General features: G+C 45.5%; 1 protein-coding gene across 2 annotated transcripts in view; it reads right to left on the bottom strand.

The window, feature by feature from the left end:
- Nucleotides 1–18,845, bottom strand: part of GNAL (G protein subunit alpha L) — a 93,635-nt gene that overhangs the window by 32,603 nt on the left and 42,187 nt on the right. For both annotated transcript variants that reach the window (XM_060310289.1, XM_030836598.2), the window contains one exon: nucleotides 3,006–3,103. In XM_060310289.1, coding sequence (XP_060166272.1) covers nucleotides 3,006–3,103 — 98 coding nt within the window. The remainder of the gene's footprint in view (nucleotides 1–3,005; nucleotides 3,104–18,845) is intronic.

Genomic DNA, 18,845 nt, shown 5'->3' with positions numbered 1-18,845 from the left:
TTTTTGGCTGTTGTGGATAATGCTGCTGTGAACATTCATGTACACATTATTATGTGGATGTATGTTTTTAATTCTCTTGGGTGTATACCCAGGGGAGAAACTGCCAGGTTCCTCTGTGTTTAAGCTTTTGAGTTACCATGGCGAGACCATCCTTGGATTCTTCACTGGCAGCTCAGCCCCCCTGGGAAGCGCCTCTTCCCCCAAATAGTCCCGTGGTTTCTGCCATGGAAGAAATTACTTCAACAGGGCTTAGAATGAATCCCTTCTTAATTAGCACTTGGGCTCAAAACACAAGACTGCTGAGCAGGTAACATAGTGACTTAGAGTCACACTGAGATGTCGGCAGATATTTTCTCAGAGGATTCAGAAGAGAGAGGAACAGACCTGTCAGAACCCTGGACTCTGCCAGGGCAAAGCTCAGTGCCCCATCGGCCCCGCGCTGAGCCCCGGGCTCCCGATCTGCCCATTCGCTTACTTCCGATAGCACTGATTTCATGCAAGAACTCCCACTAAGGAACCAGGTCTTTGAGGAGGAAGAACATGCATTCGCCAAGGAATTGGAACTCCGGGGCGCTGGGCAAGCCGGCATGAGCGTCCTGGTCCCAGGACATCCCCGGCTGGACGTTGAAATGTCCTTTCTGTCCTTTATTTCATGAGCAAAGGTGATGGGAGGTGGAAGCAGCTATGTTCCTTCAATATCTTATTTGACAACAAAAAAAATCTGTCTCCATGTGTTGGTCTAACAAGAGTTACTGAAATATTACTTGTTTTTGAAATGTCTCACCCCCAACCTCAACATCTGAGTGCAGAGGAAAAACAAGATTGTTATTAAGAGACAAAGGTTGCTGACCTAACCTGATTCCCATGCATATTAAAATGGATTAAAAAAGCAAAGCTGGGACGTTATGATTGACCCAGATAGCGAGGTTTAGGGGGGAACAGCTTTCTGTGATTCTGCCGAGCCCAGAGTGAAGACCGCAGGAACCCTGGTGTTTTATTTTTGACGAACCTGGGGTCTTGACCTCGTGCCTCAGAGTCTCACTCCCTGTAATTTGAAAGTACGGAACTGAAAGAAATAGCAGAGCTTGGCGGGGGCTCCCCGCCCCGCCACCCCCCGGGTGGGAACCCTGATCTCAGTGGCCTCAGGTTACCCCCTGGACCTCGGTTCCCAGGTTGGAGACACAGCAGCAAGAGCTCAGGAGGGCTCACGTGTGCCAGGTGCCACTCTGGGGTTTCGGGTCTCTACTTAACCCTACAACGACTGTACAGGAATACAGCCCATAATTTTATCCCCATGGAAGTAACCTGCCCAAACTCTCTGCTCTCGGCAGCAGAGCAAAGATCTGGATCCTCGCTGCCTGTTGTCAAAGCTCATGTGGCTTCTTTTTGTCAAATTTACTTTGCATGTTCTATTTTAAAGTAAACCATTAATTCCATTGCTATGGTGATGCGTTGTCTCTTTTTATAAGAAAGAGAAACTCCTAATGTGACATTGAAGGGCGCTCTGGTCCAGAGGCGACTTCGCTCAAGAAATACTGGGAACCACGGTCAGACACATTCCCCCAGAACCTCAAACGCAAACCTATATGAATGTTAATGTTATCTCCAGCTGTGCTAGAAATTCCCTCTGGCATCACAGCTAGACTTCCCCAAACCAGAGCTTGATGGCATCCTGTCCTCCATAAACGACATCTCCTGGGTCCCTGTCCCAATAACGGCCCCGTGGTCATCCTCATTGACCCCCCCCTTTCCTCCACCTCCCTTGTTTGATCCAGTGCCTGGCTCTGTCCCTGAGGCCCCAGGCTCACCTCCACGGCCACCACCTGCCTGTGTGCACCCACGGGTCTCTGCTGCCTCCGTTTCACCCTCCACGCAGCACCAGAGTGACCTGACAGCCTCACTCTTCCAGCCGATGGCCGCTCGCTGCGTCCGGAGGAAAATCCACATTCCCTGGCCTGGGAGGGTGTGGCCCCTCGACCCCTCTCGCCTGTCCATGGCCACCTCCATCACCGCTGGGCACCCACAATGCTTCCTGTAAGTGCTGGGGACATGCCTGCGTCCCCTCCTGGGCCCTGCCCACCCCGCTCAGCACTCCTCGCCCGTGACAGGTGATGGAGCCTGAGCTCCGAGGGGTGGGGAGGGCCCGGGGGCGGCCGCACCTCCCTGTCCTTAAAGTCAGTATTCACAGTGTAGTTCTCAATAGTGTAGATTTGGTCCCAAATACTGTGAATTCCATTTTACGCTTCTGGAACCTTTCCCACAAGTATGGATTTTTAGAGTTTACAGACTTAAAATGTATAAAAGCCTATTTCTTGCTGCCCAAAGGGTTATTTAAGACAAACTTTAAATACAGTTTTTGTTATCAAATGAGCAAACACAGCTAAAACTCATTGATTAACCTTCTTCTGGGGACCATTATGCTGTAATAGTTATAGACTGAATCTAAAATAGCAAAAGATAGGAAATAGGAAAATGAGAATTTCAGGGAAAAACAATGAGCCAGCCTTGGCACCAGAGTCCTTTGCTTATTTCTCCTCATACATTTTTTTCATCATATATTTACTTATTATTTTAATTACCATCTACTCTTGAGGTTCTAGTCTACTTCAAATGTGTGTAGGATGATCTCATTACTTTAAGTAAGAGCTTCGGCCTGACGGCAGATGTGGATTATTTAAATTTTAATTTGGGGGCCCTGGCTCCAAAATTAAAATATAGTAATGAATACCTAAGTATGTTATAATTTATAAACATGCCTATAACTCTATAGAAGGCAAAAAATGACTAGAACTGAATACAAAGATCGAGGTAAAATGAATACAACTGCTTCTGGTTCTTCCCCGAAACACTGCCTCCTGCTGGATTTTCAGTTTTGCATCTACTAAACTCATCTTATGTTAAAAGCCGGTTTCTGCAATGAGTTGTTAATTATTTGTTCCTTGTACTTAAGGAAGTTCAGAGATTCTGGGAGGGCAGCACGGATTGGTCCTCGCGGACAGACTCACTATTGGGCGCAGTCGATGAGCTGGTACTCGTTGGACCTCTCGAAGCAGGCCTTCACACCTTCGTCATCCCAGAGCTTCTTCACGTGATCAAAGAATTCCTGAAGTTTGAAAAAGTTACAGATAAGAAAACCCATGTGTTACCTTCTTCCGAAAGTTAAAAGTAAAAAGAAAATGCCAAAAACATTTGCAGGGAGTGCATAAATTGTTTTCTTCGTGGAGGCTGACTCCACACATGGGGTGGAAGGCCCAGATCTCACCACTCAATCTACTGCTCAAACATTCTTATTGTTCATTTCAAAGTGGAAATGACAAGTCAAAAATTAATGACATTCACCCATTATCAATACAACTAAGAATTTAAAGTTCTTAGGACACAAGACCTGACTAGCAGAATGGCCATTTCAGCCGTGAAAAAACATGCTTGTTACAATGGCAAGTTCTGTTTTAGCTGCTTCTTTTAAATTTTCTAGGTGAGCCACGATTATGAATAGACATGGTTGAGCAGACGGGTTAAATTCAGCCCCAAAGCATTAGGTACATAAGAAAGAAACTTTTAAAATTATACCCTTTGGGGATAGTGATTTACTCTTTTTGACCTTTTTAGAAACTCTGAGTTAAGCGTGAACTGGGATTTTTGGTTCACACACTGTGCGCAGGCCCATCCCTTATGGCACCAGCAGCCTCTGAAATAGCAGCCTGTCTACCTCAGTAAAGGTGGCTCTATGAATCCGTATTTCCAAAATTATCCAAATTAAATGAACAGTGCTATGGAAGCAGATGACTATACATTAGCAGCTAAGTATAAAATAAGTTACATAAATTTTCACAAAACTCTTTGTTAGAATATTTATATCCCTTCCCAAACCAAGGAAGCACCGATTTCCATCTCTGCTCTGCAGGAGAGGGCCTGGGGTGACCCCGCCAGGAAGCAGTCGAGGCTGCTCTCCCTAAGAATCAGCGCAGATTCTTTGCAGGAAGAAACAAGACCTGAGTTGGTTCACGATTCCATACAAGGGTGGATCCAAGTATTGAGGGGCCTGATGCTTATACAACTTGTGGACCCTCTTTGAAAAAAAGGAACACAGAATTATGGGTACAAATCAGGTACAAGACCTGGAAGGGGGAGCAGGGGGCCCTGAGTGCAGCTTCACCAGGTTCTAGTCCATCCCAGCCTGACTCCCAGTGTCGGGAACAGCTTTTAAGCTTGTGCCGCACGTCTCTGTACCTATCGTGTCTGCCTGTCTGTCCTCATCAACAACAAACCCAAACTGCCCACAGGTGACAGGAAGGGACAGTCTCCACGCCAAGGAGAGGAGCTGGACCCTCAGCGTTTATCCTGTCTCCCTGGATTGATGCTTCCTTCTGGAATCTTCCAGGGCCGCTCTCATCACTCCATTGAAGGAGTCTGTGGGCTTCCTTGAAAAATTTCCTTCAGAGTCAAATGAGGAGACACACACACACACACACACACACACACGCACGCACACACACACACACACACACACACACACGCACCCCAGGTCTAAAGAGAAATGCTCTATTGTGCTATTATCCGGACGGTCCAGGAGGGCAGTTATACCCCTGTCATGGTAATATTGGGATTTGAGCCCCACTTTCCCCCTACTGCAAACCCCTGTGCAGTGGTCCTGGAAGAAAGTTCCTTACTGTCTTTAACAAGTGTCAGAATCATTTTTTCTTCAATAGTCTGAGCAAAAGCCTTTGAGACAGAGTCACAGAGGGGTGCTTGACCCAAGAAACAAAATGCACGGTTCCTGGGGACATGCCGACAGCAGAGTGAGATGGGAACCGTGAGTGCCGGGATCTTACAGCAGGCGCTGTGGACAACACGGAGGAGACAGAACAGGCTCGATCTGCTGCTTTGTCTTCCTTGTTGGGAAACAAGAAGCGGGGTTAGACCAGGGCCAGGTCCCCAGGATTCCCTACGTTTACTCTTTAAGGAGTTCTCAGATCTTCGTGGAAAATTTCAGGGCTGCTGCTGCTGTGGCCCCTTCACCTTTTTATCAGGGAAAATGTCAAACTTACACAAGGAGAGAGAACGCCCCCTGGGCACTCACTACCCACAGGCAGATTCCACACTCAAGTGGCTGTTCTCTTTTATCTGTATCTCAGCCCTTTTCTCCACCTTTTTTTTTTTTTTTGGAGTATAATTGCTTTACAATGATGTGTTAGTTTCTGCTTTATAACAAAGTGAATCAGTTATACATATATCCCCATATCGCTTCCCTCTTGCATCTCCCTCTCACCTTTATTATTTAATAGCAGTTCTCTCACACCATATTATTTTATTTCAACATTATTTCTAAAAGATAAATCTTTAGAAGTCATAGCCACAATACCACAATCTCAAATAAAAATACATAAACCAGTAAAGAAATGATTCTGTAAAATCATTAACCACTGCAGCTTCTTTAGCTGTGCTCAAACATTTGTCCAGAGCCTGGCTAGAATTCTTGTACATTTGTTAAAACAACTGGGAAATAAATATGAGGAATACTTTTAGTATGCCTCCGTTAGCAACTAAGATGAATAATACTAAATAAAAATAATTTCAGTGGGGTGTGTGTGTGTGTGTGTGTGTGTGTGACTGAAAAGGTGATTCACAGTGAAGTCTCACTTGTTTTTGACATCTGAGAGTTGAGAGACACTGAGAGCATAAAAAGAAAATTACTAAATGACATTTCTTAATTTTTTCTGTATTACTGAATTTGAGAATCACCTTGTGATCTTCATATATTTAGCAACTGAAATACATGGTCATTTATGTCATTCTAATTCAAAGGAGTTTGAGTTGTGTTATAGAAAATAAACATGATAATGATACCAAATTAAACCTACTTTTAAAAAGCAAGGCTTTAAATTTTCATAGCATAATTTTGATGTTTAAATCAAAATTTAAACTAAAATTAAATACCCAACTCCTCCATTTCCTATTACAGCACTTTCCTTCTCGTTCTGCTGTTTACGCCTTCCTGTAGGTATAAAGTGTACTCAAAGCTAGCCTGGAATTCTCAGGTAGGTAACAATTTAAAAAAAAATCTTTAGGGCTTCCCTGGTGGCGCAGTGGTTGAGAGTGTGCCTGCCGATGCAGGGGACGCGGGTTAGTGCCCCGGTCCGGGAAGATCCCACATGCCGCGGAGCGGCTGGGCCCGTGAGCCATGGCCGCTGGGCCTGCGCGTCCGGAGCCTGTGCTCCGCAATGGGAGAGGCCACAACAGTGAGAGGCCCGCGTACCACAAAAAAAAAAAAAAATTTTTTTTAATTCTTCGTAACTGCTTTAAAACAAATAAATGTCTGCCAATAAGAAATGTAAAAAATTATTGCATGATTTCTCTGCTAATGTAATACAATAAAACAACTTTTGGTTACACTGACACTTAAGATTCACTTTTTGTTTTGGACATAACCATCAAAAGCATAATATTTCTTATCTGGTGAAAGAGATGTCGTCCAGTGGCCTGGAGGGCACCCAGGTCTCAGGTGGAGCTGCTCCCACATGTGGTGCCCTGTCCTGAGGGTGGTGGAAACCCTTACTGGGTTGAGTGAAAATTGTTATTCCTAGGATGACTTATGGAAAATATTCCTCTTTAATTTTAGTGTCAGTAATACTTTTTTGCATCTCTCAAGAAAATGCTTTACCAATTTCATTATTAATTTTTAATCCTCTGGGATCCTGTGACTTTTCTGCTGCTTTCATTTATGTCACTGAATTGACCGCCAAGAAGCTCAGAAATCCCGTTTGGGGGTTGGTCCCAGCTTGTGTGTAGACCTTGCCTTTATGCTCTGGGTACCAACTTCACCTCTGCTACCACATCACTCACTCACCTGTTCCTAGCTTCCTTCTGCCATACTTTGGTTTTTTTTAAATTAACTTGTATTATAACTTTGTGAGTGGCACTAAATCCTTTCTGGAACATGCTGGAGCAAAAATAAATGATTACCGGAACTTTCCACGGTAATGCAGTGAACAACGGCCACCATGACCATCAAATGGGCCTCAGAAAGAGGCTACTCAGGAGAGTAGCCATTTAAGTAGAATTTTCTAAAGCTCAAGTTTGGGTCTGATTCATTTAAAATACACCTACTCAGTTGTACCCCTCGGGGAGTAGAACGATCTAATAGGTTTCTGTCATTTCTTTTTTCAGATATCTGGTGGATGTCAAGTTGAAGGTCTGTGTGGGATCCGTCACGCCTGGTTATTTATAATCTCTGTCCATCCTCAGGTCTAAGTTAATACAGGATGCTTCAAATTCTATTTAGAAACAGCTTTCAGAGACCAGCCTCGTGGGTCCCAGGCAAGCTTCTCAGGGTCTTCGGCCGAGGGCTCACTTGAGTCTCAAATACCCTGCCATGCAGGTGATGCAGCTCTCGTTTTACAGATGACGAAATGGGAATGATCTTGGATCCTTTGTACTTGCCTGAGCCCCTGACTAGGACGTGATCAGTCTGGATCTGGAAGCAGTCTCAGGGCCTGGCCAGCTTCCTCCTTCTCTTCTGTAGCAGCTCCTCATGGCTGGAGACCAGTGAGAGCAAACCCACATTTACAATATACATCACACTCGTCTTTCTCCCCCTGTGACAGCCAACTTTAACTATTCTTAGAATCATTTCTAACAGCCTCTTGAGGTATACTTTATACGCCCTAAAATTCACCCGATTTACTTATCCGGTCACACACCCAACTAACACAGACAAGTCTTAGAACCCCTCCACCATCTGCCCCCTTCCCTGGTCTCAGACAACTGCCAATCTACTTTGGTCTCTATAGTTTTGCCTTTTCTAGAAATTTTGTATAAATGAAATCATAGAGTCTTTTGTGTCTGGCTTCTTTCACTTAGCCTGATTTCTCTGAGATTCACCCATTTTGTTATGTATTTTAGCAGCTTAAAAAAAAACTGCTGAGTCCTATTCCATTGTATGGATAAGACCACATTTTGCTTGTTTACTCACTCACCAGTGGATGGACATTGGGGTTATTTATGGTTTTTGACTGTTATGAGGAATGCTGCTAGGAATATCTGTGTACCAGGCTTTGTATGGACTTCTATTATCATCCCTTTTGGGTTAATACCCAGGAGTGGAATTGCTGGGTTACAGGACAGGTGCATGTTTAACTTTAAAAAATGGCTAAATTGTTTTCCAAAGTGACCATTCCATTTGCACTGTCAAGAGCGATGGGTAGGGGTTCGAGTTCCTCCAAACCTCACCAATACTTGGTTTTGTTAGTCTTTTTGATTTTAATTATGCTAACTGGTGTGTAATGGCATCTGGCTGTGGTTTACGTTTGCATCTCCCTTATGGTCAATGACGATGGACATCGTTTCACGTTGGCTGCTCACATATCTTCATTTTGAGGTGTCTGTTCAAATATTTTTCCCATTAAAAAATTGGGTTGTATGTCTTCTTATTATTGTTTTATTTTTCATAAGAGTAAAATATTCTAAAAAATTGCCTGGATTCAAATCTTTTCTTAGCTACAGGTTTCGCCAACATTTTCTCACCCAATGTGGCTCGTATTTTAATTTTCCTAAGCATCTTTTTTTTTTTTTTTTTTTTTTTGCGGTACGCGGGCCTCTCACTGTTGCGGCCTCTCTCATTGCGGAGCACAGGCTCCAGAGGCGCAGGCTCAGCGGCCATGGCTCACAGGCCCAGCCGCTCTGTGGCATATGGGATCTTCCCAGACCAGGGCACGAACCCGTGTCCTCTGCATCGGCAGGTGGCCTCTCAACCACTGCGCCACCAGGGAAGCCCATTCCTAAGCATCTTTTGATGAGCAAAGCTTTTAATTTTGATGATGTCTAATTAATCTTTTTTTTAAGTTTATTTATTTATTTGGCTGTGCCAGTTCTTAGTTGCGGCATGCGGGATCTTTAGTTGCAGTGTGAGAACTCTCAGTTGCAGCATGCATGTGGGATCTAGTTACCTGACCAGGGATCGAACCCGGGCCCCCTGCATTGGGAGTGTGGAGTCTTAGCCACTGGACCACCAGGGAAGTCCCTAATTAATCAGTTTTTGCTTTTCACTTTTTGTGTTCTAAGAAATCTTTGCCTAACCCAAAGTAAAGTTTTTTTCTCCAAGATCTCTTCTAAAAGTTTAATATTTTTAGCTCTTAGATTTAGGTCTACAATCTGAGTTAATTTGGGGATATGGTGGGAGGAAAGGGTCAGGCTTCAACTTTTTCCATGCGGATATGCAGCTTCCCCCCCAGCATATTTACTGAAAAGACTACCCTTTCTCCATTGAATTTTTGAAACTGACCTTCGTACCTTTGCTGAAACTGACCATACACACGTGGGTCTGTTCCTGGACTTAATTCTGTTCCACCGACCCACATGTCCATCCTTGTGCCAACTCCATCCATCATGATTACCGTAGCTCTGTAGTCAGTCTTAAAATTAGGTGTTAAGTCCTGCAACTTTGTTCTTTTCCAACATCATTCTGACTATTCTTGGTCTTCTGAATTTCCACATATGTCTGAGAACTGGCCTGTAAGTTTCTATAGAAAAGCTGCTGGTATTTGGCTGGAATTGCACTGCCTCTCTAGGTTGCTTTGGGGAGAAGTGCCATCTTAACAACAATGAGCTTTTTAATCCATGAACATGGTAATATCTGTTTGTGTCTTATTTTCTCTCAATAATGTTTCCTAGTTTTCAGTGTATACATCTTTCATTTGTTAGGGTTTTTTTCCTAAGTAATTTTTTTGGATGTTGTTTTGAAGGTGCGTTTTTTTTTTTAAATTTCATTTTTGGAATTTTTCATGGCTAGTACAAAGAAATGCAGTTGACATCTGTATTCGATCCTATATCCAGCAACCTTGTTAATTTCATGTATTAGTTCCAGAGGCTTTCACTTCCTTCCTGTGTAGCTGAGCAGAGAGTTACCCACAAAGCTCTGGCCTGTCTCTTTTCTCCCTGAAGCATGACCCACAAGGGCTGGGGCAGAATCAGAATTCCCTGTGGTTCCAAGGTTCAGGGGGACTGAGCCAAAGGGGCCTTTGCTGCCCACCATGACCAGGTGGCATGTGTTTTGCTGCTCTTGCACTTGGTTTAAAAAAATTTTTTTTTAAGATATGGTAAGATTTGTCTAAGGACTCTATCTTTTATTTCCAAATTATAGTCTCACAAAACAACTGATAAGTATAAAGTTCTAGTAATTAGATCCATGACCCATAGTAGAGAGTTAAAGAAATCTACCCCATTGTGATGGGAACATATAATTTTCCTTAAGTATTTTTTCCCCACCAAATTAATTTTTTAGCTTTTGATTTTCTCCTTCACAATACTCCCACTCTTATACCTAAGATTCTCTCTCTAAAATCCTAATTCTCTGAGAAACTTGTGCACTTGAAGCATGCCAAAGAGACTCACAGGAGAAACTTATTTGTGTGGGAACAGAAATAAAATAATTATGTATTTTTATTAGGGATAAGAGACTCAAAGAATCACGACTTTGGTCTTTGCTTCCAGACAGGCTCTGTCAAGTCGTCTGACAAAAGTTCTCCGTGGCATCAAGCTTGATTATGTAACACCTGGAGGTATTATTCTTGGTCTTTTAGTCACTCTGAGTCCTGTTTTACGTGCTGAGAGGCAAAATGGAGGGAGAAGACCCTCTTTTTGGGAACAGGTTAGATTTAAAGCAAATGTCTGTAGAAGTGGGTTTGGTATATTCCTACTGACAATGGCTGTAGAATTAGATACGTATTTCTTTGGGAAAATTTTAGTGTAAAACATAGTAGAGGTGCCTAATGAGGAATCCTAAAACAATATTTCTGGTTGAGCATGGATTTTGGGTTCAGGTCCCAGCCAGGGGAGCTTCTTCACTCTGACCACTATGTCCTATTCCCCGGGGACAGAACGGGTCCTTCTGGTCAGAGGCTGGAGCTTCAGCTGGAGTGATGAGCACACAGCCGACAGGTGGAGGAGGGGGGTGAGGATGTGCACGTGAGGGGCCAGGGCAGGAGAGAGGCGGTGAGAGGGTAGCAGGAAGACAAAATTAGAAGGGGGGTGGGTGGACCAGGCCTCAGGACAGCCAAGAGGTGAGGACTGACCTGTGAAGTGCTGCTGGGGGGAGGGTCAGGGAGTTCTTGGCTTTGGGCACAAGGACAGGGCCAGAACACGGGCTGCAGATCTGGTAGCATCATGACAAGGCCGCCAGGTGCCAACAGGCTCACAGAGAAGCACGTGGCAGGGAAGAGAAGGCCGTGCAGGCTTGAGGACTGAATTCCAGAAACAGCTTCAGGACACCCAAGGGCACGAGGCATCACACCAGGCGCTGGGGAGGGGGCACGGGTTCTGAACACAAGAAGGGAACGTCCAGATCACCAGCAAGAGGTAGGTTATGGTGGCCAAGAGTGGGCCTCGGGGACAGGAGCCCCGAGGGCACTGCTGTCGCACTGAGCTGCACCCTGAGCTTCTGGTACCTGGGCTCCCAGACCCCGTGCTCCCCGCCACAAGGCCCCCAGATTCCTGCACTTACAGCTGGAGAGGGAGTGGGGCTGGCTGAACAGGACTGCAGCTGCTTTCTAGAAACAAGGGCCAAGCCCTTGTAGGAGAACGTGTGCAGTCCCATGGAAGGGCGCCTGGAAGCTGAGCCTCCAAGTCCCCACACGGGAGGGGGTCCCCGGGGCCCTGGAGAGCCCCACCTCAGCCCGTAGGCAGCTGGGGGGCGGGGAGGAGGAAGGGGAGTGGGCTGGGCCAGGGTGCAGGCCCACGGTCCCCAGTTACTAAGGGGGATCTTAGTAATTAACTAAGCTGCATGTGTACCCGACACCCTACAACAGGCTGAGGGTGTCCTCAGTGGGAATGTGCAGCCTCCCTGAGAGGAAACAATGGTTAAATGGAAACGCGACACCCGCGGTGCATTCCTGGAGGGATTAGGGGATTCACGTTTCCACGGAAAAAAGATTTCAAAGGCGCAGCAGATCTCCTGTGCAAACCTGCAGCAGCTGCGAATCTGGCACCAGACACAAAAGGGAAGGAAAACTGTCCAAAGAACCCAAAGACCTTGATATTCTAAACTCATGTGTTTGTATGAGATCACCTTTAAGATTTCTTCCAGTTCTGGGACTCTCTGATTTTAAGTTTTATATTTTCCCTCTGTCTATTTTTAATGGAACAGTTTTATTGACCTATAATGCATATGCCATACAGTTTACCCATTTAAAGTGTACAAGTCAGTAGTTTTTAGTTTATTCACGGAGTTGTGCACCCATCACCACGATCACCTTTAGAACGTGTCCATCATCCCAGAGAAACCCTGCACCCACGAGCAGTCACTCCTTATTCTCACCTCCCTCTGCCCCTGGCAAACACCAGTCCACTTTCTGTCTCTACGGATCTGCCTGTTCTGATGTTTCATTAAAAAGGGACTCATACGATACGTAGCCTTTTGTGTCAGGCTTTCATTTAGCATAATGTTTCCAAGGGTGTAACATGGGTCAGTGCTTCGTTCTTTTTATGGCCAAATAAGATCCCACTGTGTCGATGGACCACGTGGGTTCATCCATTCATCCTTCGATGGACATTTGGGTTGTTGCACTTTTTGGCTGTTGTGAATAGTGCTGCTGTGAACATTCGTGTACAGGTATTCGAGTAAGTGTAGGTTTTTAATTATCTTGGGTATATACCTAGGAGAGGGCCTCCTTTCCCAAGAGAAACATCTGGAACCATTTTACAAGAGTTACTAGTTGGAATTTCTGATTCATCTCAGCATTTAGCAGCTTTATTAAATGTTTTTTTACCCGAACGGAGGCAGGCAGTGCAGCCAGTGTTACAAGATGTCACTCTCGTCCAGCTCTTGAACGTGTTTCTTTTTTTTTTTTTTTTGTGGTACGCGGTCCTCTCACTGTTGTGGCCTCTCCCGTTGCGGAGCACAGGCTCCGGGCGCGCAGGCTCAGCGGCCATGGCTCACTGGCCCAGCCGCTCCGCGGCATGTGGGATCTTCCCGGACCGGGGCACGAACCCGTGTCCCCTGCATCGGCAGGTGGACTCTCAACCACTGCGCCACCAGGGAAGCCCCTTGAACGTGTTTCTGATTTAAACTTGAACACAGATGGACCTGACATTCCTGGAGCTCCCGACAATTCCCGACAACAAGGAAGCCTCCTCCTGGGCCCACTCTTTGCCTCCTGAGCTGACTTTGGCCACGATGGTCTGGAAGAGGAGAGATCAGCGCAGCCCAAGGGGCTGTCTGTGACACAAGAAACCCTGCAAATGGATGGCTTCTGCTCTTACTCGCTCAATCTTTTAGGCCAGTTACCTCAGTGGTGATGACAGGATCTTGGGGGAAAACCCATAAGAAGCATGGTCTTTATTAGTTTTTTGCTAACTTGACTCTAAATATCATGAAAATGATATTTGTTTGGCAAGTGCACTGTCCAGAGGGAATCAAAGAAGGCATCTGACAATTGTAGGAAGAAGAAACATTTTTCTTGTAATCTCTACCCGAAACCCACTTTCTTCCTAGACAAGAAAAATGTTCCTAACCTTCCAGGGAATTGGGTAACCAGGTCCACGCTGGAAAAAGCTTTGATGTCATGAGTGGTCCATGTGATGATTCTGCACCGCTCGGCTCACCGCGGTGACTGTTCCGAGGACCTGCCCGGGAGCACGTATCTGAGCGCCATCTCCTCACTATGCGACCATGAGCAACTTCCTCAGAAGAACCTGTTACCTGAAGGTGAAGAGCAGTTCTCGCCTCTCCCCGGGTGTCCAGTGCACACTGGACACTCGACACGGCCGGAGCCGAGCTCCTGACCCCCCATACCTGCCCTGCAACTTGGCGGATGGAGGCTGTGTCTCTCTGGTGGCTCAGACTGAGCCCTGAAGTAACCTGGATGCTCCTGTGTCTCTCAGGCACGTGAAATCCATCACCACGGCTCCACCTCCACCGCTTGCCGGGTTCCGACCAGTGGCCTCTCTCACCTGATTACTGCAAGTGCCTCTCACCCGCCACATCTTCGGGGCTGCACAGAGCAGTCAGCTGGGGTCACCGCCGTGCTCACCGCCTACAGCCTGTCCGCTCAGGGTCCCTGCGTGACACCAGCCCTGTTTCTCTGGCGCCCCCTTTCTGTCGCCTATCCAGCATCTTGTCCCCATTCTGCCCTCCCTCTCGGTCACTGTTCCAGCCATACTGGCCTCCCTCTCGCACCCGGGCAGCGCCTTAGCCCTGCTGTGCGGCTGCCTCTTCTCCTTCGGGGCCTCCCCAATCCCCTTCCCAATGAGACCCTCTCTAACCATCCTCAGTCTTCCACGCCCAGGCCCCCCCGCTGCACTGCCTGTTCCTGTGTCCACAGCGCTAAGCACTTCCTAAAGCCTGCAATTAACTCATTCACTATGTCCTACTTAGTCTCCGTATCCCCTGCTACACTGTCAGCCCCACGAGGCAGGGATCTTCATGTTTTTTGTCCTTGACACTTAGTAAGAGCTCAATAAATATTTGTGTCATGAGTGCTTGGGTGAATAAGCTTTTCTGGAAAGTCCCCTTCTCTTGGCCTGAGCAGGACTTTCCTCATAACAAAACTGATTTCACTTTCAGTACAAGGCTTTTCATTACATCTGCCTCTTGGTCACTATCCTCAAATCTGTAGCTTAGCATGAATAATACACGGTCAAAATGCTATATTTATAAGTTAATTTAATCTATTTTTCACTCAACAGAAATTTAAGAAAGGTAATTATTCCTGACGGTAGGCACAGACGTTGTTAGATGCCTGCCTATACATGTCTTTTTAAAAGATTAAGAAAATTGAGGTGAAATTCACAGAATAGAAAGTGAACTATCTTAAAGTGTGCATTAGTAGAACCACGATGTTGTGTAACCATCACCTCTATTTGTAGGTCCCAAAACTTCCATCGTCCGAAAGAAAATCCCTTGCCCACAGAGCAGTAACTCTCCATCCTCTCTTCCACGCAATACGAGGCAACCACTCTTCTGCCTTCTGTCTCTGTGGATGCTACCTAGTGTGGAGAATTCATACAGCTGGAATCACACAGCACGTGGCCCTCTGTGTCTGGCTTCCTTCACTGAGCATGTTTTCGAGGCCCATCCACATTGCAGCATGTGTCACAGCTTCGTTCCTTTGTAGCTGAGTAATATTCCATCGTACGGATCCACCACATTGTGTTCATCAGTTCATCTGTGGATGAACTTTTGGTTTGTTTCCACTTTTTGGCTATTCTGAATAACGCTGCTATCGACACTAGTTTACACATCTGCTCAATTCCCTGCTTTCAATTATTTTGGAATTGCTGGGTCATATGATGATAGCTCTACGTTTAGCCTTTTAAGAAACTGCTGAACTGTCTTCCGTCACTTTACATCCCCACCCACAGCATATGAGGGTTCTAGTTTCTCCACATGCTCACCATCACCTGTTATTTTCAAGTTTTTCAAAAACCTTATAGCAATTCTAGCAGGTCTGGAATGGTATCTCATTGTGGCTTTGATTTGCTAATGATGTTGAGCACCTTTTCTTGTGCTTATTGGCCATTTGTGCATCTTCTTTGGAGAAATGTCTATTCAAGTCCTTTGCTCATATTTAAATTGAGCTGTTTGTCTTTTTGTTGTTGGGTTGTGAGAGTTCTTTATATATTCTGGATACTGGGCCCTTATCAGATATATGATCTGCAAATATTTCTCCCATTCTATGGGTTTCTTTTCACTTTCTTGATTATGTCCTTTGATGCACAAATGTTTTAATTTTGATCAAGTCCAATGTATTTATTTCGTCTTTCATTGCTTGAGCTTTTGGTGTCATATCCAAGAAATCACTGTCAAATCCAAGGTCAGGAAGACTTAGCCCTATATTTTCTTCTAAGCAGTTTATGCTTTTGACTCTTAGATTTAGGCCATTGATCCATTTGGGGTTAACTTTTGTGTATGGTGTAAGGTTATGTATGTTGTTATAGGGTTAGTTCAATCTAGATTATTTCTCAAATTCACGTGAATTTTTGCTGGAAAATGACATATATCAATACTATAACAAGTCCATACTACATAAACAGGCCTAATCTTATTAAAAATTTTTGTAGTGCTCTCTCTCCCACAAACGGACTACGAAGAATCTCATACGGAAGTTTCATCGTCATGTCACCGTGATGGTAGTTTGTCAAAGACATTTTAAAACAAGGACGACCTCCTCCCTCAAAACTTGTCATCAAAGCCCAAGTATCGCCTAAGTGCCAACCATCAATCATTCACCAAATGTTTACTGAGTTTCAGCTCTGTGGCAGGTGTTGTGTTAGGGGCTGGGGAGAGTGAGGTGAGTGAGTGAGGAGGTGGTCCCTGTTCTCAAGGAGCTTGAAATTTTGCAGATTATGTGCCCAGAATGAGGCGAGGAACTGGGGAGAGGGACCCCCAGAATAAGCCACGACTCCTGGTCTCCAGAAGTTAACACTTTCAGTAAGGAGATTGCAGCTCAGATATACCAAATAATTAGGCAACTCTAAAGGGCAATAAGTACTGGATATAATATAATGACCAAAGCTGGAGTGCCACCTAGGAGAGCCACAGGAAGTGAAAGCTGCGGGAATTCGGGAAAGGGCGAGATCGCCCCATTTCAGAACAGACTGGAAAGGTCTCCAAAGGAGGTAGAGTTAAACTCAAAGAGTCAGCGGGGGGACTTCCCTGGTGGCGCAGTGGTTAAGAATCCGCGTGCCAATGCAGGAGACATGGGTTCGATCCCTGGTTGGGGAAGATCCCACATGCCGCGGAGCAACTAAGCTCGTGCGCCACGACTACTGAGCCTGCGCTCTAGAGCCCACAAGCCACAACTACTGAGCCCGCGTGCCTAGAGCCCGTGCTCTGCAACAAGAGAAGCCACCGCAATGAGAAGCCTGCTCACCGCAACGAAGAGTAGCCCCCGCTCGCCACAACTAGAGAAAGCCCACGCGCAGCAACGTAGACCCAACACAGCCAAAAATAAAGTATTAAAAAAAAAAAAAAAGAATCAGCAGGACATGAGCGATGAAGGTGGTAACAGCCAGGAGCCTTGAAGAGGCTGGCTTAACTTACTGGGTGGGAGATGTGATACCAGGGGGCCACCCAAGTCTGGGTGACATACCTACAAGCTGACCTGGTTATGCTCTACTGACCATGTCTTACCTAAATGGGTAAGACATGCTCTAGTTGCTGATTTTCTTGTGGGGGGAGGGGATATGATACGGGCGTAGCATCTTATTTAGATCGTGTGGAGTTGGTTATAGGTTTGTGTTTTCTTTTTCCTTTTTGAAAGCCTTTAAAATGTTTTACCAAGAAAAGCACCCAGGAGAGAAATCAGCTCATGTATTTGAAACAAACAAGTGTGATCTCTTGATAATGAGCCTTTTGTTGAGAAGGCAAATAGGCTCCCTTATGGCTCTTCTGGTCTCTCCTCCTACCTGGGTGTCTATTGCTCTGCTGTGGCTATAGAAAAACACCTCACTGGCTCCGCTTGGGTGGCTGGCAATCGGGACACTGTGGACAGGGAATCTGAAGACAACCGTGGCCAGCAAACCTCTTAGAGTTTCCTCGCTTTCCTGGAAACCTTCGTTAGGATGCCAGGCACGTCTCACGAATCCAACAAGCTTCTCAACATTCAGCTTCCCTTCCCAACACTAAAGGGACACAGCATCATTCCTAAGTCAAGGTATCTTGCTCTGTACATTCTAAGCAGTCCTTTTCTTTCTTTTATTAAGTGCTGAAATAGCTCTGATAGAAAAAGCAACAGGCTACAGACCACAGAATTTGACATGATGTTAAATGCCCAGGGGTCTCAGAGATCAAGGTCAAACATGTTAACAGGCTGCCCCTCCCTTTGAACCCCGACCTGCTGTGGTGCTGAGAATTCACAACAGTGTCAGAAACTCCTGGAACATCTGCGCTCACAGTGAGGTGGATCCAGCTTGTAAACATCCCCCTCCGGGGACTCAGTGATGTCAGCGTGGGAATCAGAGGCTGTGACAGCCATCGCAGCAGAGCTGGGTGAGCCGGGCGAGGTCCCAACCCCACCTCACCCCACCCCACCCCACAGAGACCCCACACTCAGCTCAGCGATTCTATTCACACCATTAAAAGCCATTCACCACTTTAATCTTTACTTTTAATACATCTGGCATCTCATTATTCTTTGAAAAGAGCACCTTTCCCGGACCCTTGGGGATCTCCAGAAAACTGAAGCCTTGAACTTGGTTTCCTGGAATTTTCTTCTCATGTTCGCATCAGTGACCTGAGTCTTTCCTTCCTTATATATTTACTTATTTACTATTCATGTTATTGAGGTGTAATCCACATAGGACGTTACACTAGTTTCAGGTGTACACATACCGACTCGCTATTTGAATAATCGCAAATGAGTCTTCTCTTCTTCAAGCGTGTATCTAAGATACATGTAATCAGGTTTGTGATGTGTTCCCAATAAAGTATTTACTTTAACTTCAAACAAAACATTTTTGTGGATACTTTTACTCTGAAACACAGCAGCACAGACGGTGGCAGACTGAATCTTGTTACAACGCATGAACAACAAGGTGTTTTTATAGCTTCTGGGTCTAAACTCTTCCTATACCTCCTCAAAATCATACGAGCATTATTTGTGTAAATGACATGTAAAACTGTCAGTTTAAGATTGTTTCCAAATTACGGTAGCTAATGACAAGAAAAAAGCGGGCATAAAATGTAAGTAGAATACAAGGAGAAACACGGAGAACTTTATTTTAAAAATCCACGTTACAAAGGAGATGTGGGCTGTGTTTGTCATCCGTAAGATGCATAACTGCCTGATTTGATCCGAGGGAATCTGGCTGTCTCTGTGTGGTCTGCCCCCAGACACGCTCCTGGGTGCACA

Source organism: Globicephala melas, chromosome 13 (assembly GCF_963455315.2).
Source record: "Globicephala melas chromosome 13, mGloMel1.2, whole genome shotgun sequence".
In the NCBI taxonomy this organism is placed as follows: domain Eukaryota; kingdom Metazoa; phylum Chordata; class Mammalia; order Artiodactyla; family Delphinidae; genus Globicephala; species Globicephala melas.
This window is presented reverse-complemented; position numbering and strand designations above follow the sequence as displayed.